The 18,506-nt window shown below is 36.3% G+C and overlaps 1 protein-coding gene across 2 annotated transcripts; it reads right to left on the bottom strand.

The window, feature by feature from the left end:
• Positions 1-3,783: 3,783 nt before the first annotated feature.
• On the bottom strand, positions 3,784-18,380 carry LOC140155413 (ribosome biogenesis protein SLX9 homolog). 2 transcript variants are annotated; one of them, XR_011859379.1, is made up of 6 exons: positions 18,201-18,380; positions 10,968-11,175; positions 10,116-10,275; positions 9,412-9,468; positions 4,779-5,002; positions 3,784-4,726 (listed from the first exon to the last, which is right to left on the bottom strand). XR_011859379.1 is itself a non-coding variant. In XM_072178255.1 (5 exons), exons 1-5 carry the CDS (start codon positions 18,288-18,290, stop codon positions 4,867-4,869), a joined length of 651 nt encoding a protein of 216 aa, XP_072034356.1. In that variant the 5' UTR covers positions 18,291-18,380; the 3' UTR covers positions 3,784-4,866. The 2 variants fall into 2 exon arrangements, 1 of the variants encoding a protein (XP_072034356.1); XM_072178255.1 differs by having other exon boundaries at positions 3,784-5,002.
• Between the last annotated feature and the right edge of the window lie 126 nt (positions 18,381-18,506).

The raw sequence follows: 18,506 nt of genomic DNA, 5'->3' as shown, positions 1-18,506 counted from the left end.
AAACGTTTAAATGTCGGGTTATATAAAGGGTATATTAAGAGCATAAAACGTTTTCATAACCTTAAAAACATTTTTCGATAATCTACTGCTCAGCAAACAAAAATGTTTTACAGAAAACGTCGGGTTATATAAAGGGTATAAAAACGTTTTAATAACATTCCAAAAACATTCTTGAAAACTTGATACAAAACATTCTACGCAGAATGTTATTTTGGGGTTGAAAAAATATTTTGCGAAAATTGTTTGCCCAAAATATTTGCAATAACGTTTTAAAAACGTTTTCATGACCTTTATATAACCCGACATTTAAATGTTATTAAAAGGTTTTGAAAAATACATTTTAAGAACATTTCTGTGTTTGCTGGGTTCAAATATTTTAACATAATATTATTTAAGTATTGACAAAATATTTGGCAAAATGTTTGCAATAATAGTTTAAAATAACATTTTTGAAAACATTTAAAAATATTGTTGTAGTGTGTTTTCATACAAAACGTTTTAAAACGTTATCATGACCTTTATATAACCCGACATTTTAATGTTATTAAAACGTTTTACCTAAACCAAAAGCCAAAATAATTAATTTATCCCAGCTATAAGTTCAACGGAGAAGAGCAGTGTAGCAACAGTAGCATACTTCTGGAAGGGTACGAGTTCATATACGAGGGGCAGTCAGTATGTTTTAAGAGTTGACTCGTGACGTCATTTGCCATGAAAACAATCCACATATGACGTCACGAGTCAACTCTTAAAACATACTGACTGCCCCTCGTATGTATAATATACATTATCTAATATACATTGTATATTGTTCTCATTGACGTATATAATTGACGGCTCACTATAGAATTTCGCGTTCACTTCGACTTCTAGAGGCTTTAATGGCAGATTGGTTTTGAATAGATAATCCGCTATAATTCCTCTAGACGTTGAAGGTTGTGCTGTTGAACCGCATTTCGCAAACTCTCTATTGCCTTCAAATAGATGTGAGCTAGGAGGTACATCTATTGCCAAACAAATTCTGGAAACGCTAAAGAAAGAAAGACATGTCTCTATCCACTGGAACTTCGTCAATTTCACAGCAGTCTTGGGCCATTAGGCGCGAAGCTCTTTGGATGAATACCCGAGAGCAATTATTGGTGTTGATCATGTCAAACTAGTTGATCTCATCGAAGTCATGTAGTAAGACCAAGTGTGATATGATTGTCAATGGAAAGATATGAAAATTTAATATGAGTAATTTAAAATTGGAGTAGGGGTAAGACAAGGATGCCTATTGTCACCAACCTTCATCCTTTTTCTGGAATGTGTCATGAAAAGATATGAAAGAATTACAACATTTCCATGATCATATGAAACTCTGCACGGAATTTCGACAGAGTGTACCAAGCGTTCCAAGGACTTTTTTAGTAGATTTTATGCCATCTTTAAACGCATATAGTGAGCCGTAAACTATACACGTCAATTTAAGAACAATAGTTTCCTCATAGACTACAAAATTACCTCTCATGATGTATTATACTTAAAAACACGCCACATGTTATTGAAAATTACTGATTGAATTAGGTTAAAATAATTTTCTGTTCCAAATGTCAAGTTTGGCGTGTGCTCTTGACGTACAAAAATTCAGTTTGCGAATAGCTTCAACGGCAATGGGATTAAGTTCCTATATAAATGGTCTGGTTTTTACTGGAGTGAGCAGTGTAGCAAATCATACATCTGGAAGAGTATACCAGGTTCATATATTTTTTATTTTTGTTCATGTCCATAGGTTGTGTCTGGTAAGAAAGGGGTAGGGAGGAGAGGGAGGGCATTGGAAGGGGACAGGATGGTGCAGTGGCAGTAGCCAAGGGGGTGGACAGCTCCCATACCATGGGGCATCTTGTCCTCTTATTTGCCCCCCCCCCCTGTTGAATGCTAACAGCCGTGATATACGTTTTAGGCCTGTTTTGCCCATTTTCTGTCAAGGTTCCCCGTTTGAATGTTGCCTCCTTACGCCCCATTAATTCCAAAAGTGACACAAATGCTCCAGTCCATCATTCTATGCCAATAAACAAACTCTCTCGTTTCATGTCACCAGGTAATTCATAGCCCAAATTACATTAAGGTGTGGGATTGTAACTATCAAAATTATCCTGACAAATATCTAAATAGCTTAAGCCTTTAGATATTAGCCATCATTTTTATATAGCCATTTCAGATACTTGGATATTATTTAAAGATATTATGGATAATAGTTGCACCTAATCGCTATTGATATTTAGATAATTTGAATATTATCAAAGCTATAGTGGATATTTTTATATTTTAGATATTTGGATATTTTAAATAATTTGGATATTATCATGGCTAATTTATGATAATTTGATATTTCAGATAATGAATATTTTAGATAATTAGGATATTATTATGGATAATTTGAATCCTTTCTATTGCAAAAAAAGAATTTTCTTTGTTCCTATATAAATGGTCTAGTTTTTACTGGAGTGAGCAGTGTAGCAAATCATACATCTGGAAGAGTATACCAGGTTCATATATTTTTGAATATAGAACTTGTCAATAGGTTGTGTCTGGTAAGAAAGGGTAGGGAGGAGAGGGAGGGCATTGGAAGGGACAGGATGGTGCAGTGGCAGTAGCCAAGGGGGTGGACAGCTCCCATACCATGGGGCATCTTGTCCTCTTATTTGCCCCCCCCCCCGTTGAATGCTAACAGCCGTGATATACGTTTTAGGCCTGTTTTGCCCATTTTCTGTCAAGGTTCCCCGTTTGAATGTTGCCTCCTTATGCCCCATTAATTCCAAAAGTGACACAAATGCTCCAGTCCATCATTCTATGCCAATAAACAAACTCTCTCGTTTCATGTCACCAGGTATTTCATAGCCCAAATTACATTAAGGTGTGGGATTGTAACTATCAAAATTATCCTGACAAATATCTAAATAGCTTAAGCCTTTAGATATTAGCCATCATTTTTTATATAGCCATTTCAGATACTTGGATATTATTAAAAGATATTATGGATAATAGTTGCACCTAATCGCTATTGATATTTAGATAATTTGAATATTATCAAAGCTATAGTGGATATTTTTGTATTTTAGATATTTGGATATTTTAAATAATTTGGATATTATCATGGCTAATTTATGATAATTTGATATTTCAGATAATGAATATTTTAGATAATTAGGATATTATTATGGATAATTTGAATCCTTTCTATTGCAAAAAAAAGAATTTTCTTTGTTCTTCTGTATTATTCACTCGTGAGTGATTTGAGCATCAATTAATTATTTTGTGCTCAAATCTAGTAGCGATAATGTGGCAAACATACAAATTTGTTAAAACTTTAACTGAGTCGCTTCAATTCTCAGCCCACAAATGGGAATTACCTGTAACCTGTTATTTATCCTGAGTAATTTCAAACGGAAACATCAGTTTGATGATATATTTTATTCAACTTTCAAAATGAACAATAAGTTACAGATCTGTTTCAAAACAAGGTTGCAATGTTCATTCTTGAAGTTGTGTTTCCTTTCTACCTTCTTATCATAATATACACAAAGCCACATATCACTGCATGATATCATGCACCACCCATAAACAAAAAACATTACCAGAACATTTCATATCCAGTCAGTAAGGTCAACATCATCCCTTAGTCATGTTTGATTTGCTCCACAGTAACGCCCTAAATTTGTCTTGAATAATTTCTACTTTTCGCAGGATTGTAATGCCCAATGGTGTACTAAAAAACCATGTGAAAGACTAAGCCTGAAGTTCTTTAATTACAATAAAGTTTAGAGTTTTTGTAATAAAACCGGGACAAAAACAAAACCGGGGATCTCTGGTTTTATTTGACAATAAGCCCAATCGCCATTGTAACTTCTGGTTTTTGAGAGCAGTTTTGGGACACTTTGACTTCTGACATATCGGGGAAATTGCTGTAATCCTGCACCATCTGACCCAGAGAGAGAGAGAGAGAGAATTTATTATTGTCATAATGTTATCATTAAATATATTTAAATAATTAATTTATTCAATAATAATGTTTTTTTGGGTTTGTTTTCATTCTTGTAAAACATTTTAGATTATATTTTGTACGCACAAAAAACAATTTTTCTGAATTTTTCCAATAGGTCTGAGGGCAAAGTGTCCCAAAACTGCAAAAACTGTCCCACAGTTGGTTTGCCATTTTTTCTTTATCTTTCGACAGCCATGGTGTTACTGTCTATGATTTATTAAATATTTTCACATAAAAGAAAGATGGCTGATTTTATGATATTATTTTTTTGCCAATTGGTTTTCTTTAATTTCTTTAATCATTGTCTTCTTCCAATTTGTGATGCAATTGTTATACACTAGTATTTCTGCAAGCTACCTTATCTTGCTGTTAAGTCAATTTGCACACAACAGGCGCTGTTTATATTGTAACAGCCATCTTAATTATTGCTGAGTCAAGTTTGAGTCGTTCTTATTGCAAGAACTGATGAAAAAATATCAGATCCTATGATTTTCATAAAAAATGTCTGCTTTACCTTTAGAGATAAACATGTACTTTAGTTTGTTATTTCATGTTAAATTATGCATACATGTGCCCCACCATGAAGTCAAAATAAGGATATTCTAAAAATCCTCATAAAATCAAGGCAGAGCCAGAAGTTAAAGCGATGTCCAGAAGATGTCCAAATGTACACGGTTTTGTTGTGATGCAAATGACAACAAAAATCAACGCAAGCACCCTGTAATTTTTCATCAGAACAATGCACGACCACAAAGTCAACAAATGCTCATCCTTGGCATTTTCTGGCAACAAATGGCAGCAGAGTCGCATATTTTGTAAAGTTTTTTAAGTTTTTGCATCTTTCATGTGTTATCATCCATCTCTTCCGCTTGTTCTTTCTGCATCTTATTCCGTAAGTGTTCATTGATGGTAGCTAGTGGGTTGACTTTAAATTTAGAATGTGACATAACCTGCTTAAAATTGGCTTGCTCTTGTATTCTGTAAAAGATAAAAAAAAAAAAAAATAGTATTAACATAAAAATAATATGATACACATTGGCTGAATACATATGTATTTACTGAGGAGTTATTAACATGACTTCTCTCTAGTCCGAAGGGTCGCTAGTCCGAAGGCTCTCTAGTCCAAAGGGTTGCTAGTCTGAAAACCAAATTAAGTTTGCTATTAAATCCAAGCTTCTAGTCCAAATATATAAAAGGGTTAGTGTTAGGGTTTAGGGTTAGTGTTTGGGTTAGCGAGTCTTATTCTATACTTGGACTAGATGTGGGCAATTCCATGTTAAAATGACATTTTTTCAAAAATATGAACTTTGCAATTGGCAATGATTGATGATATATTTTGATTATACACCCTTTAAAGTTAACAAAAAGAAATTTTCAAATGAATATCAGCTGCAGTATTTTTTTTTTCATTGATTTGAAAGATTTAATATATTTTCCTACATTTTGTTAATAGCAGATAGTCAAAAGTAATTAATTTTTTTTCTCATTAATATATGGAACAAAAACAATTCTTTTTTGTGATAGTGTTGTTTAATACATAAATTGTCAAAATAAAAATAAAAAATTAGGAAGCCGTGTTGGTAATGGTCAGGATGGCACGGCAAGTTGTATAATGTTAAGCATGTAACGCGAGTCACAAAAAGAACAACTTTTTAATGCAGTAAAAAATATAAAGGGTTATAAATGTTCCCTTTCATTTTCCTCCTGGTTTGGGTCATAACTCATAATTATTTCATAAGGTTTTTGGTTTGCTACAATTGTACCACTAGAGACAGACTATTCAAAAAGGTAACGCGAGTCACAATGTAACGCGAGTCACGATATTGTAACGCGAGTCACACATATTATACAGCTCTCTATACAGTAGGGCTAGAAAATAATCCATAAATAATCACTAAAACTTCTCCCTCCCAATTTTACCCTCCCCAGGACTCAAAATTATTGTACATCACTTAACAAATTGCAGGACTGGAAACTGTTTTTGAACCCATCTGTGAATTCAAATTCACAATTTGACTTTCCATTATAAACACCCATTATAAACACCCACTACCACCATTCCACCCTAGTTTCTCCACCTAACCCCAGAACAGAAGGTCATGTTTAAAGTTGAATTCCACAATATAAATTAAATAGAGCATGTTTAGAGCTTTCAAATTGGGCTGTGTTATCAAATAGTGAGTGTAACAGTCATGTAACGTGCGCTGAGTCACACACTAAGTTGGCCATTTTAAAAATACCAAACTCAAATGTACTTAATGTTTGCTTCTGTAGTATAGCTGCAGTAAAATGTAATTACTTAGTGGTATCAACTTTTGTGTGCAGCTTCTTGTTTGAGGAGAAATATTGAAAAAGTAAAAGCTCAATTTGGAAGGGGTAATTTTAGTAACAAAAGTTGCAACCATATTTTTGCCAATAAATGTTACATCGTTACATAGAGTTATTCACAAATTATACAAGTTTACTTGATTTGATACATGTAAAGAGAAGATGAATAAATCAAGTCTGGGGAATGTGTTCCACATTAATCAGCGGCGGCCTTTTATATTTTGCTACTAGGGGCTATGCAATAAGCAGACCTCCCCTCTCAGTCTGCCATAAATTGCTTGATCCTCTTCTCGGCCTGCCAAAAAATCCTTACCCCTCTTTGCACATATGGAAAATTTTAGGAACCCATTTTGCAAACCTTAAATGGTCTATATCAGTTTTGCATATACACCAGGCACAAAAAGAAACTTGTCAGTTACATGTATAGTCACCCTTGCTGTTCAACAACTTAATAATTTTGCATTATTCTGAAATATACATTTTGTTAGTTGGATTTTGCTTTCTCGTTTGACATCCTGTTCATGAAAATCGAGCAAGAATTGACCAAGATATGTGCCTCCAAACCCAAAAATCAAAAGTTGCAATTTTAACGATTCAATTGTGCCTGTTACACTGTGTGCTTAATTGATCAGCCCGTGGTGCTTGTGTACAACACAACGATGCATCCCATTGAAAATCATTGAAATTGCAACTTTTAATTTTTGGGGTTTGAGAGTTTGGAGGCACATGTCGTGGTCAATTCTTGTTCAATTTTTACGAACAAGGTGTCAAGTGTGAAAGCAAAGTCCAATTAACAAAATGTTTATTTCAGAATAATCCAAAATGATCAGGTTGTTGAACAGCAAGGATGACTATAACTGACAAGTTTCTTTTTGTGCCTGGTGTATATGAATGTTTCCATGCAGTTTTTCAATGCATTTTATGTAATAAATGTATATGAAAATTGTTGTTCTTATTCAAATTGCCAGTTTTTTTAAATTTCCATCATTGGCACCCATTACCACCACTCCCACCCCACCATACCACCACCCCACACCCCAGAGGAGAGGGTCCTTTTTAATGCTGAATTCCAGTATTTTTATAGTGCTCAAGTAAAACTGACCACAATGGAAATGAAATTGAGCATGTTTAAAGCTTTCAAAGTGGGTCCATGTAATCAAAATAGTGAGCGTAACGCGAGTCACGTAACGCGAGTCACACACCAACTTAGCTAAAGTTGGCCATTTTAAAAATACCAATCTCAAATATACTTGGTGTTTGTTTCTGTAATACAGCTGAGATATAAGGTATTTACTTAGTGGTATAAACTTTTGTCTGCAGCTGTTTGTTTGAGGAGAAATATTGAACAAGTAAAAGCCTAATTTTGAAGGCGTAATTTTTCGTAACGCGAGTCACAATCACATTTTTTGCTAATAAATTTTCATCTAGTTATTTACAAAATTAAAGTTTATGTGATTTGATACATTGGGTCAGTAAGTACATGTGGAAAGAAGATGAATAAACCAACTCCTTGTTCAATTGTATTTATATGACATTGAATGTGCTGATTTTATCAAAAATGTAACGCGAGTAACGTGGAATTGCCCACAACCTTATTAATTATTCGGACTAGCGAATCCTCGGACTAGAGAACCCGGAAAAAGTCAGCAAAATATGATTGGTAGGTATGTCCAAATCCGGGTCCAAATTTAAAATGCTCAGATTGTCGGCTTTAAAATGATATATCTCATATTTTGATTACTCAATCTTTTGCCCTTCCAACATACATCTTTAGTAACAAAATTCCTTTGTTTTCTATTGAATTTGGGCATGATTATTGGACTGTATCTCAAATAAAGCATAAAGTATGTGAGTACATCAATTTTACATTTTTATGCTATTGTGTTCCTAAATAGAAATTAAACTAGAAGGCTTTATATTTGTGTACAAATACAACTTTACCTGCATGTTATCAGTGCACAAACTTAGAGTCCTGAAGCTACATTATTTGCTGAGAAACTTGGCTGGCCTTTCGCTTTTAACATTTGGAGTCCTGGGGCCATATTACTTGACATATGGGGCTCATGTACACACGTTAAGGTACAATGCTCAAGTGCTATCAGGACAGCCCGTTTTAACATTTGGAGTCCTGGGCCTATACTGTATGGGGCTCATTTACACACATTGAGGTACAATGTATAATGCTCAAAAGCTATAGACACCAACTTGGAGCACTGTAGCTGCATTATCTACTGATAAACGGCCAGCCCTTTGTTAAACATTTGGGCCTCTGGGCCCCTAGTCTTTACAGGTTTGGATACATGGTGCCATATGTATGAGCCCTGGAATCCTTGTAGTTTAACAGCTAGCCTTGTCACTCTGGTGCCCCTTATCTTAACATCTGGACCCATAATAGATGACAATGGGAATCATATTCCAAAAGGACAAAATATTTTCCATGCAAATGTTACCATGGGTACAATTATTGACTAACACAAAAATATTAATTGCTTTAAAGTGTGGGAATTTATTTAAGAAATAAAGGGTAATGCTTTATCCTTTACACCCAAATAATGTGTCGAGGCAGTAAAAGCGTATATAATGGGTGCGGCGCTTGGCAACCCATTATTTAAACGCTTTTACTGCCGAGGACACATTTATATTTATGTAAAGGATAATGCTGCACCTTTATTTCTATTCTATTACCAGAAAATAGTGCGATTTAAAGAGAAAATATCATTTTTGGCACAAATATTTTAAGTTGTTTACTTCAAGGTGGAGCGCGTGACGCAGAAGTGACAGCGCCAGATCGCGGAAATATTGCACGCCAGTAACCAAGCGTAATGCTGTGCGTAGAATGTGTTATGGCGCTTTCGACCCATTATTGCAGAATAATGGGCTCTCATGTGACGCGCTTTCAACAAATCACAGTCGCGATTTTGAATAATGGGTTGTGGAGGTAATAGAATTTAAAATAAATGTATGGTGCCGTTTACCCAAACAAGCAAGCAAGCAAAAAAGCACACAAACAAACAAACACATAAATACATAAATAAAGGCAGGAAAATACAGCTACTCACAAAAGCTTTTTCCTATCATTGGTTTTCATGGTCTGCTTTTTCTTTTTCTTTTGAGATCTGGAAATATCAATAATAATTATTATAATAATGAGATCCATGTATTCAACTCAAGTTGCAGCAATCAAATACAACACTTCTGTTAGCTACAACCTTTAATTAAAGGCCCATTCAGTGATTTGCTCATCTGGAAGAGTGTAAAAATCGGCATAAATCAGATTTTGGCACCTTTCCAAATGTTATAGATGTAACATTTAAAAATATCAAAAATACCTTATGACAATTGTAATGACTTATTCTTCACTTTTAGACAATTTATACACAATTTTAATTTTTTGATACTTTCACATTCCTTGTATCAAAATATGACTGCTTTGTGTGTTAAAAAGCAAAAACTTTGCTTGACTAAATGGTAAAATAGGCAACAATCAATCCACATCAGTCAAAAAGTTTATAAGAGTTTATATTATACTTGAGCTACTTCCAAGTGACCATGCTGGTTTCATTTACAAAGGTAAGGTACATGTAAGGTAAAGGTCATGCTAGTATAAAGTTCACACTAGTCTGAAGTGTACCAACAATTTGAGAGAGACAAGAGCGGTATAGATCCTAGCCTAAGTATATATTGGCACTGCCAGGTTTAACATGCAAACCTCTGGCCATGAGTACTTCCTGTACCACTGTACCCTCCTCATTTTGAAACTCACCTGATTTGAGGTTGTTGCTTTTTTGAATCTCCGAGTCTTAAGACTTGAGATAACTCTGGCAATGCTTGAGATAGTGGATGCAAATCTCCTACAATGGCAACCTGTGATCTCTGCTGTGCGGCCTGTTTGGTCTTCTTAGCTTGCTTTATTGTCTCAATTTCTGAAAACAGTAAATATAGGATAAGAATGTTTGGAAGATCGGTATAGTAAATGTTGTATTCACAAGAATTATGTTTCTAGCTATGGGGAAAATGCTAACTAACTATATTTTATTTAAGGACAATGTTCAGTACATTTTAAGTAACTGTCTAAAATCTTAAAATTCCACACTTCATAGAACCCCATCAGTGGCGTAGCGTGGGTCATCACATTGGGGGCACCGGGTCTGATGGGGGGGGGGGGTTCACAAGCCATTTTTTGGTAATTTTCCTATGGGATTTTCTAAAATTTCAGTTCAATTGCCCCTGTGACTGCCCCTACATTGTATGATGCTACGCCACTGAACCCCATGGTGGGGATGTAACATGTATAAATACTACCTGGGGTCTGTTATCATCCTTTAGATCATTGAAAATACAATATACATGTAATACAATGTAAAGCAGACATTGCAGTTAATAAACCTACATACATGTTAGAAAGAGAGAGTAATAGAGAGAGTGACGGAAGGGACTAGGGAGAAAGGGTAGGAGAGAAGGGAAGAGAATAAGGAGGAAAGAGAAAGAAAGACAGAGACAGGGAGAAAAGAAGGAACAAGTGAGCAGGAGAGGAGCAATGAGAGAGGGGAGAAGTTTTGTAATTCCTTCTCTCAAAATACATACAACCATGTGGATATAGTCATAAAATACTTACTTTGCAGCCACCTTTCATGTCGGATTTTTTTCCTATCTTTCTTCTTTAACTGTCCTTCTTCATGTACGCTCTTCTTGGAGATGTATGTCATGCGATCATCTTCCTGTGCCTCTGGTAACTTCTGTCCTAGAAAGTTTAAATTGCTGGTATCTTCTGAGCTGAACAATGCCTCCGTTGGGAAGATGACATTGTAAGGTACAGGTAGTGTCTGAAAACCAATATATAAAAGTATGGGATAATTGAGATTATTTAATGGAATTCTTATCATATTTTGAAGGCATTATAAGTGGAGGGGAAGATCCGAGAAGCCGGGGTGTTAGCCGGTGAGTTCAGTTTATATTTTAAGGTAGGACGTATGACCATTCCAGGATTTGATGACCCCCTATTTTACAATTTGCAATTTTATCCCCTATTTTGCGCGAAATCAAGGAAAATTTGCCCCCAAATACCTCCCCTATTTTTGTCATTTTTGAGGATGCATTTTTATAACACCCACTTATCACGAGGAATCAAGGACATTTTTCTGAAATAAATACCCCTATTTTTACCATTCCAAGGACGCTTTTGAATTTCCCCCCTATTTCATGGGAAAATGAGGACAATTTTTTTCGGAAAAAATACCCTATTAATTTTTGTGTGGAACTATTAAAAAAACGGACAGAAAAAAATGGAAACTGTAGCGGTAAATCGCGGACGAAAGTCCTAGAAATACACCATATTTTTCATATCAAGGACAATTTTGCTCCAAAACACCCCTAATTTGGACAATCATGAACAATTTTTTCCTCGAAAATTCATGGACATTTCTTGAAAAGTACCCTAATTGGAACCATCATGGATACACTTCGTCAGTGAAGACTGAACCCACCGGGGTGTTAGTGGATTGAGAGGACTTCACAGTGGGAGTGTTCAGTTCATAACCCTTTTTGCACATTTTACACTGTTTTATACCCAAATTAAGGTGTTTACCAAATGTGTGCATATATTTAAACAGTAAGAACAAGGATTTGTTCCCTTTGAGTTGGGGGAGGGGTCAAAGAAAGAACTTTAATAAGAAGGAAATATTTAGTCCCTACTTCACTGGTTGCCGGTTAAGGAACGTATCACATTTAAGATCCTCCTTTACGTGTTCAAATGCATCAATGGAATTGCACCGGCATATCTTTCATCTTGCCTAGCCTTATACTGCCCAGTCCGGAGAGGGTTACGCTCATCTTCTGATATAACTCGCTTGGTTGAACATAGAATCCAGAATAGGACACTGAAATCTGCCGCTAGCAAGTCATTCTTTTACACAGCTCCGTCATTGTGGAATAAGTTACCCATTGCCATTCGCACTGCCAACTCACTTCCATCATTCAAGAAGGCTTTAAAATCACATTTGTATAATTAATCATGTTATTATGATCTCATGCATTTTGCTATCTTTATTGTATATATTTTGTTTCACATTTGCATTATTGTATTTTTCATTGTTGCTTGTTGCGCCGTGGTCTATATGAAATGGCGCATTATAAATGCCTAATGTATGTATGTATGTATGTATGTATTTAATATTATAGTCGGCTTCTTAACATGTATCTGCGTCTTGTTCACTTTCTTCAATCCTTCTACTTCCGGGGACCACTGTGCGTATTGTTCACACTAAACATATACTATTTTAACCCCCAATCAATGTTAATTTGAATGTATAGGATGAAGTGTGCGCGGAGTGAGAAAAAAATTACAATTCCATACTACATGTATGGCCAAAAATCAAGGTATAATACCAAATATTGCCTGTATTTTTATAGTAAGTCTACTTTATATAGACCAAGGAAGTATTTACCGAAATGTGTGGCGTGTGTGGGGGGGGCATTTGATATTGTGCCCCCCATCCCAAAATGTGGAGGATATTCCCCAGGATTGATGCCGGTGGTCCCAATCAATCATCACTTCTCAGGACCTTGCAAGCTCTTTTTCACAACTGAGAGCAGGTTGAAGCTGTGGTCCTTGTCCTTGACTGCTGCTGAAGCTCCCGGCTGAAGCTCCACCACTTCCGTCAAAGGGGATAACATAGATAAGCTATGTCTTAAATAGCAGACGACCAGTAGCGTAGCCAGCGGGGGCAGGGGGGGCAGGGGGGCAGACTGCCCCCCGGACAAAAAAGGAAAGAAAAAAGAAAAAGTGCCCCTCTGACCAAAGGGCAAAGGAAAAGAAAAAGGGCAAGGAGCCCCTTTTGCATCAAAATTCACCCGATCATGAGCCCAAATAGTGTAAAATACAAAAATTTTGCGCGCGCACATTATCACAATAAAGCAATTTTCGTCTCGATGATGGGCAAAAATAATGTCAAATTCAAATTTTTTAGTAGCTTACTGCTGCAAGATATCACCCTAATAAAGCCTTTTTTGGAAGCTCGAAAACATGTACAGTCTCTCTAAAAACAAAAATTTCATGTTGCAACTGCAATTTTTTTCAGCTGTGCCCCTGAATTTTTTTTTGCCCCCCCCTGACCAAGAAAGCTGGCTACGCCCCTGCAGACGACTCTCTGGTACATGTAGGCCTACATACAACCTAAAATGCGTGTTGATTTAAAGCAAAATGGAAATAAATGCGACAAAGAAATTTTCACTGGGTTTGCTTCCAAGTTATGAATTTATACAGACATGCCAACTTTGAAATCCAGATTTCCGTACTCAGAAGAACAAAAATCTGTATTTTGCACCCTAAAACCGTATTTTTTAAATATGTACCTTTTGCATACCTGCCAACCCCAGAAACTCCAAAAGTAGAACACATAATTGAGAGGGAGCACTTGTGCGACCGAAAGCACGAACGGCTCGGGTCCAGGGGCCCACTTTACAAATTTGCAATCAAATTTGGCAATACCAAAGAACCATTCCATCGAAGTAATAAATCAATACAGAAAGATGCTTCCTTTACGAGTTATCACTCATTGAAAGTGCTACTTTGCTATACTTTACATGGAAAGCGGCCATCCTAAAGTCGCATATTTCCTTAATTACATACCTGATCAAGCTGAATTCGGATATATGATGCACAGTTGAAAATTAATTTTTAAAAGATTTGGTGACCTCAGTCGACCTTTGACCCTGTATGTGAACTTTGACCTCACAAAATTGGATAAAGTATGTAGACCAAACAAATTGGGGTTTGTTACTTCTAATGTTGTTAGAAGCATGCTTTGTTAAAACTTTCAAGTTCAAAAAATCATTGATCATCATCATCTGAATCTGAATAAACAAAGTGGGAAAGCATCTTGTAGGCCTATACATATTTCTTTAATGTGCATGCATGGTGCCAAAGTCGGAAGTAAAAGGAGGTCAGAAACCTTCTTGTAGGTTTATTCTTTTGCACCAATAGAGCTAAAATAGTTAACTAAATACCTTCAGAAGACATAGCATTAGGTGGTTAATAAAAAAATATTAATGTGCATGAAAAATCTGCAAGTCAGAAGAAAATTATTTTGGAAACCATCTTGTAGGCCTATTAAATATTTCTTTAATGTGCATGCATGGTGCGAAAGTCGGAAGTAAAAGGAGGTTGGAAACCTTCTTTTATGCTTATTCTTTTGCACCAAAAGAGCTAAATATAGTTAACTAAATACCTTCAGAAGACATAGCATTAGGTGGATAATAAAAAACATTAATGTGCATGAAAAATCTGCAAGTCGGAAGAAAATTATTTCGGAAACCATCTTGTAGGCCTATTAAATAATAATTTTTTAATGTGCATGCATCACCGAAAGTCGAGAGAAAAACGATGTAGGCAACCACTTTAACAGACCAAGAAAGTGGTCAAATGATACCAGTAATTCAGTCGGTAGTCTAATCTTGCAGCTGTTTATCTTTTTAAGACACAACATTTTATTATTTTGGTCAAAATTCTGGAATACCGTATTTTTTTTTGGGTGACCGTACTACCGTATTTATCACGTTTTACCGTACAAAATACGGTGAAACCGTACAAGTTGGCATGTCTGTTTATATGTTTTACAAACAAAAATATATGTTTCCAATTGCTAAAACTGCTAAAAACACTGATACTTTGAAAATAATGAATTATTTAGGCATTTTTGAAAATTTGACGCTGGTATTTTTGGTCTCCAAAAAGTGACGCGGGCGGGGGACGATAAACTCGGAATCGACTTTCACGCGCCTAACAGGTAACTTTTATAGGTCATAGGGTAGAAACGATAGTTGTACAATTGTACGAAAATATACATTTTGTTATAGGCCTAAAATGTTTACAAAAATATATTGGTCCGTACGTTGTGCATGTATTCAGTTGTTCGACGTATAGTAACATTACTCATATAGGCTGATACCATTTCATGGTTCAGCAAAAATCATCGTCATTTTAGACTTAAGCTACCAATTCCTTATCCTCTTAAAAAAGTTTTTCCATCGCTAATTGTAAGAAAACGTCTACTTGCTCTGTCCACCGTGTTTGGACGTGCATGCGAACATCACGTACATCATTCGTGCTCAGTGCGTAAATAGCTCGCGAGCATACGCCGCATGTATATCCTACTCCCGTGTCGCACTTAACATTGGCTATGTGTACGCATGATCGTTCCCAATTTCGTGAAAAAAGGGGTTATTTTTTAACTATGTTCGCGGTTTTTAAAAAATAGGGTTGTTTTTGACGACGGTGTACTCGAAATTAAAAAATAGGGTATATTTTTGTGAATCATGATAATGTTGAAATCCCAAGAAATCTTACCATTTCTCGCTCAATTTACTCGCGGATTTCACTTTTGTGAAATTTTTTGCCTTTCTAATATCCCGCCTAATATTCAGCAACACGCTTTCGACTCGGTTTTATTTGTTTCATGGTTTGTTTACACCGATTACGTCACTGGGGACTTACCCAGTTTGGCTGTTGATTTCAAGGGACTTTTTTCATCGGCTTTATTAATGACGCACCCGGCCTCCGGAGCCTTGACAAACTGGGGACTCACAAACCGGACCACAAACTCTTCGAAATGGCACCTGATCATAAAAGGAATTGTTCGTGGCAAATGCCAGAAATGCCGCGATTGTGACTAGTTTCTGCTAGAAGCCGGTTCGATTAAGTGTGCATATTGTGATTGCCCTCCGGACCATAAGTATTGGTCACATTCAAGCTTTATTTTGCAAAAAAAAAAAAAAAACGGGAGGAAAGATTACATTGTTGATAACTGTATGATCATAAAAACACATGATGCATCCTATTGGATGTATTTGTATATATTTTTCTGTTATTTTCCTCATTTATATATTAAAAGGACAACAGAGTTCTCCTCAGAAAAGAAAATGAATCAGAATAAGTGTTTTTGTGTGTGTTCTTGAAATGTTAAAAAAGGGGTACTTTTGTAAAAGTGTACTTGAAATGCAAAAAATAGGGGCATTTTTAAGGCTAAGTTGTAACGGTTTTAGTGTAAAATAGGGGTAACAAATGACGAAAATGTTCTTGAAACCGCGCAAAATAGGGGGGTATTTTTGACTTGGGGAACGATCATGCGTTACGCCTTCGAATGTTAAGTGACGACACCGGGATCCTACTCGCTAGCATCCACCGGTTCTAATGCGGCATGTTTACGACCGGAAATCAGGCATAAACGCTGATTTGTTTATGCCCGCCGATCGACTAATCACGCAAGCTGTTATATAGCGCGCATGTGTTAACTTGATAATATGTTGGAGTATTCGTCAGCAGCTTGGAGCCCATATGCCAGTGGTCAAGTGAATTCCTTAGAATCTGTGCAGCGTCAGGCGGCTCGGTTTGTCACTACTAACTACGAAAGGAGTCAAAAGGACAGCCAGCGTTACTGAGATGCTCCAGGACCTTCAGTGGGATTCTCTATCTACTCGTAGGCTGCTTCAACAATGTTCTATGTTTTATAAGATCAAATATGGACTTGTTAACATCCCCTTTCCGAGTTGTGTTATTCCATCCAACCGACCGGGAAGAGTCTCCAACATCTGCTGCTACCAAAACATCCAGACCAGGGTTAACTCCCACAGATTCTCCTACTTCGTGCGCATCATACCTATTTGGAATAGGCTTCCTACATCTGTGGTGATAGCTCCTTCACTTCACACTTTCCAGAGTTTGGCACTACCAATCCTGAGGGATATGCAGCCAAGCTCAACGCATCACAAAATCTAAGGAGCAGTGGTTTTTTACTTGCACCCCCTCAATGTATATTTTTTGAGCACGATTAGCACGTCAGCACAGCACAACTCCTTGGACAAGTTTTCAGCTTCTTCTGGAGTATACAATTCAAGATTCAAGATTCAAGATGTACAAGATACAAAACCAGCAAATTGCCATCAATGCATAACACCTGACCTGGACAGTCATCTGGTAGAGCCCTCCCCACTCCTGATGGGTTTTATACTGTAGTACATTTTTCATTTTTGTAGGATCTGTTGTGTCGCTGTAGTACATCCCTTGCAAAGGGAACCGTAAATAAATCAGCCGGTATTCAGTTATTCATTTTAAAGGAACTTAAACGATGCATTGATTTTGATACTTTCAAAGCTTCTCAGGGCAGAGTTAATCAACAATAGCTTTAATACACCATGATATTTCAGATCATTTGTCATGTATTGCCTGCAATGACATGAATGATAATGATTGACAATTTTACCAGTCATGACATTTAAATTACCGTACAGTATATATAGGTATCCTAGGTGAATTCAAATTTGCCATCAAATTGCATCGTTTTATATATCAAATTAAAGCCCTTGAGTAAACTAAGCCAAAACTGAAAACCTTTTTTCATAGCACTTTCCGTAGCAAAGTTACATCTTGTCAAAGATTGACTTTCATCAAAAAGATTCAGCTAGCAAAATTCCCCAAAAGCGGCATTTCGGGGTGTTTCTAGATCTTAGTCTCATGGCGATGGCAGCTTTTTTTAATGGAACTGCTATCAAAATCCCTCTAAAATTCCATGTGCGACTTGATTATCACCATAAAAAATCATATATTTGGGTCAAGTGAAGTATAGAAAACATATTTATGTAGGTTTCCTTCACCCACCTATTCTCGAAAAAAATTCAAATTTCTATGTAAATATGCATTGTGTTGGGGCCCCGGTCTCGGCGAATTCGCTGACTAGTAAATGTGTTAACTAAGGTTTGCCTAGCCCTAGGTTACCTACAGTATTATACATGAGTCCATGACAAAAACATGAAAAACGGCAGAGTTCTAGAACTAGGCTAGATGCCCTCGACTTACCCCCTCATTTTTACTCGATTCATTGTTGGTATTTTGCTTTCGTTTGGCGAGTAAATGAAACTTTTGTCTTTGTCGGCGTATTTTCCCCATGATTCTAGAAAAGTGTCTCTCCTACAGTAAGCTTACACAACACAATTCAACGCAAACACATGGGTTCACAGCAAGAACGTGAATTCTGTCCTAGTCCCAAAGTCTTTATCACGTGACTGTATACGGCTGCTATACGGAATCAATTACACATTTTGGGAAACTAGCCAAGATTCATGTTATTGATGTGCCAGAGGTCATAGGTCATTTAGGTCACTT

The sequence above is a fragment of the Amphiura filiformis genome, chromosome 6 (genome assembly GCF_039555335.1).
Source record: "Amphiura filiformis chromosome 6, Afil_fr2py, whole genome shotgun sequence".
In the NCBI taxonomy this organism is placed as follows: domain Eukaryota; kingdom Metazoa; phylum Echinodermata; class Ophiuroidea; order Amphilepidida; family Amphiuridae; genus Amphiura; species Amphiura filiformis.
Note: the sequence above shows the minus strand (reverse complement) of the source record. Positions and strands in the feature narration are given on the sequence as shown.

What these genes read in the sequence shown, in the direction of transcription:
- LOC140155413 (XM_072178255.1), bottom strand. Translation starts at nt 18,290, where the DNA reads ATGGGGAAAATACGCCGACAAAGACAAAAGTTTCATTTACTCGCCAAA. An exon ending in AAGCAACAACCTCAAATCAG is followed by an intron (nt 9,469 to 10,115) that starts GTGAGTTTCAAA and finishes TGATATTTCCAG; the next exon opens with ATCTCAAAAGAAAAAGAAAA. An exon ending in AATGATAGGAAAAAGCTTTT is followed by an intron (nt 5,003 to 9,411) that starts GTGAGTAGCTGT and finishes TATCTTTTACAG; the next exon opens with AATACAAGAGCAAGCCAATT.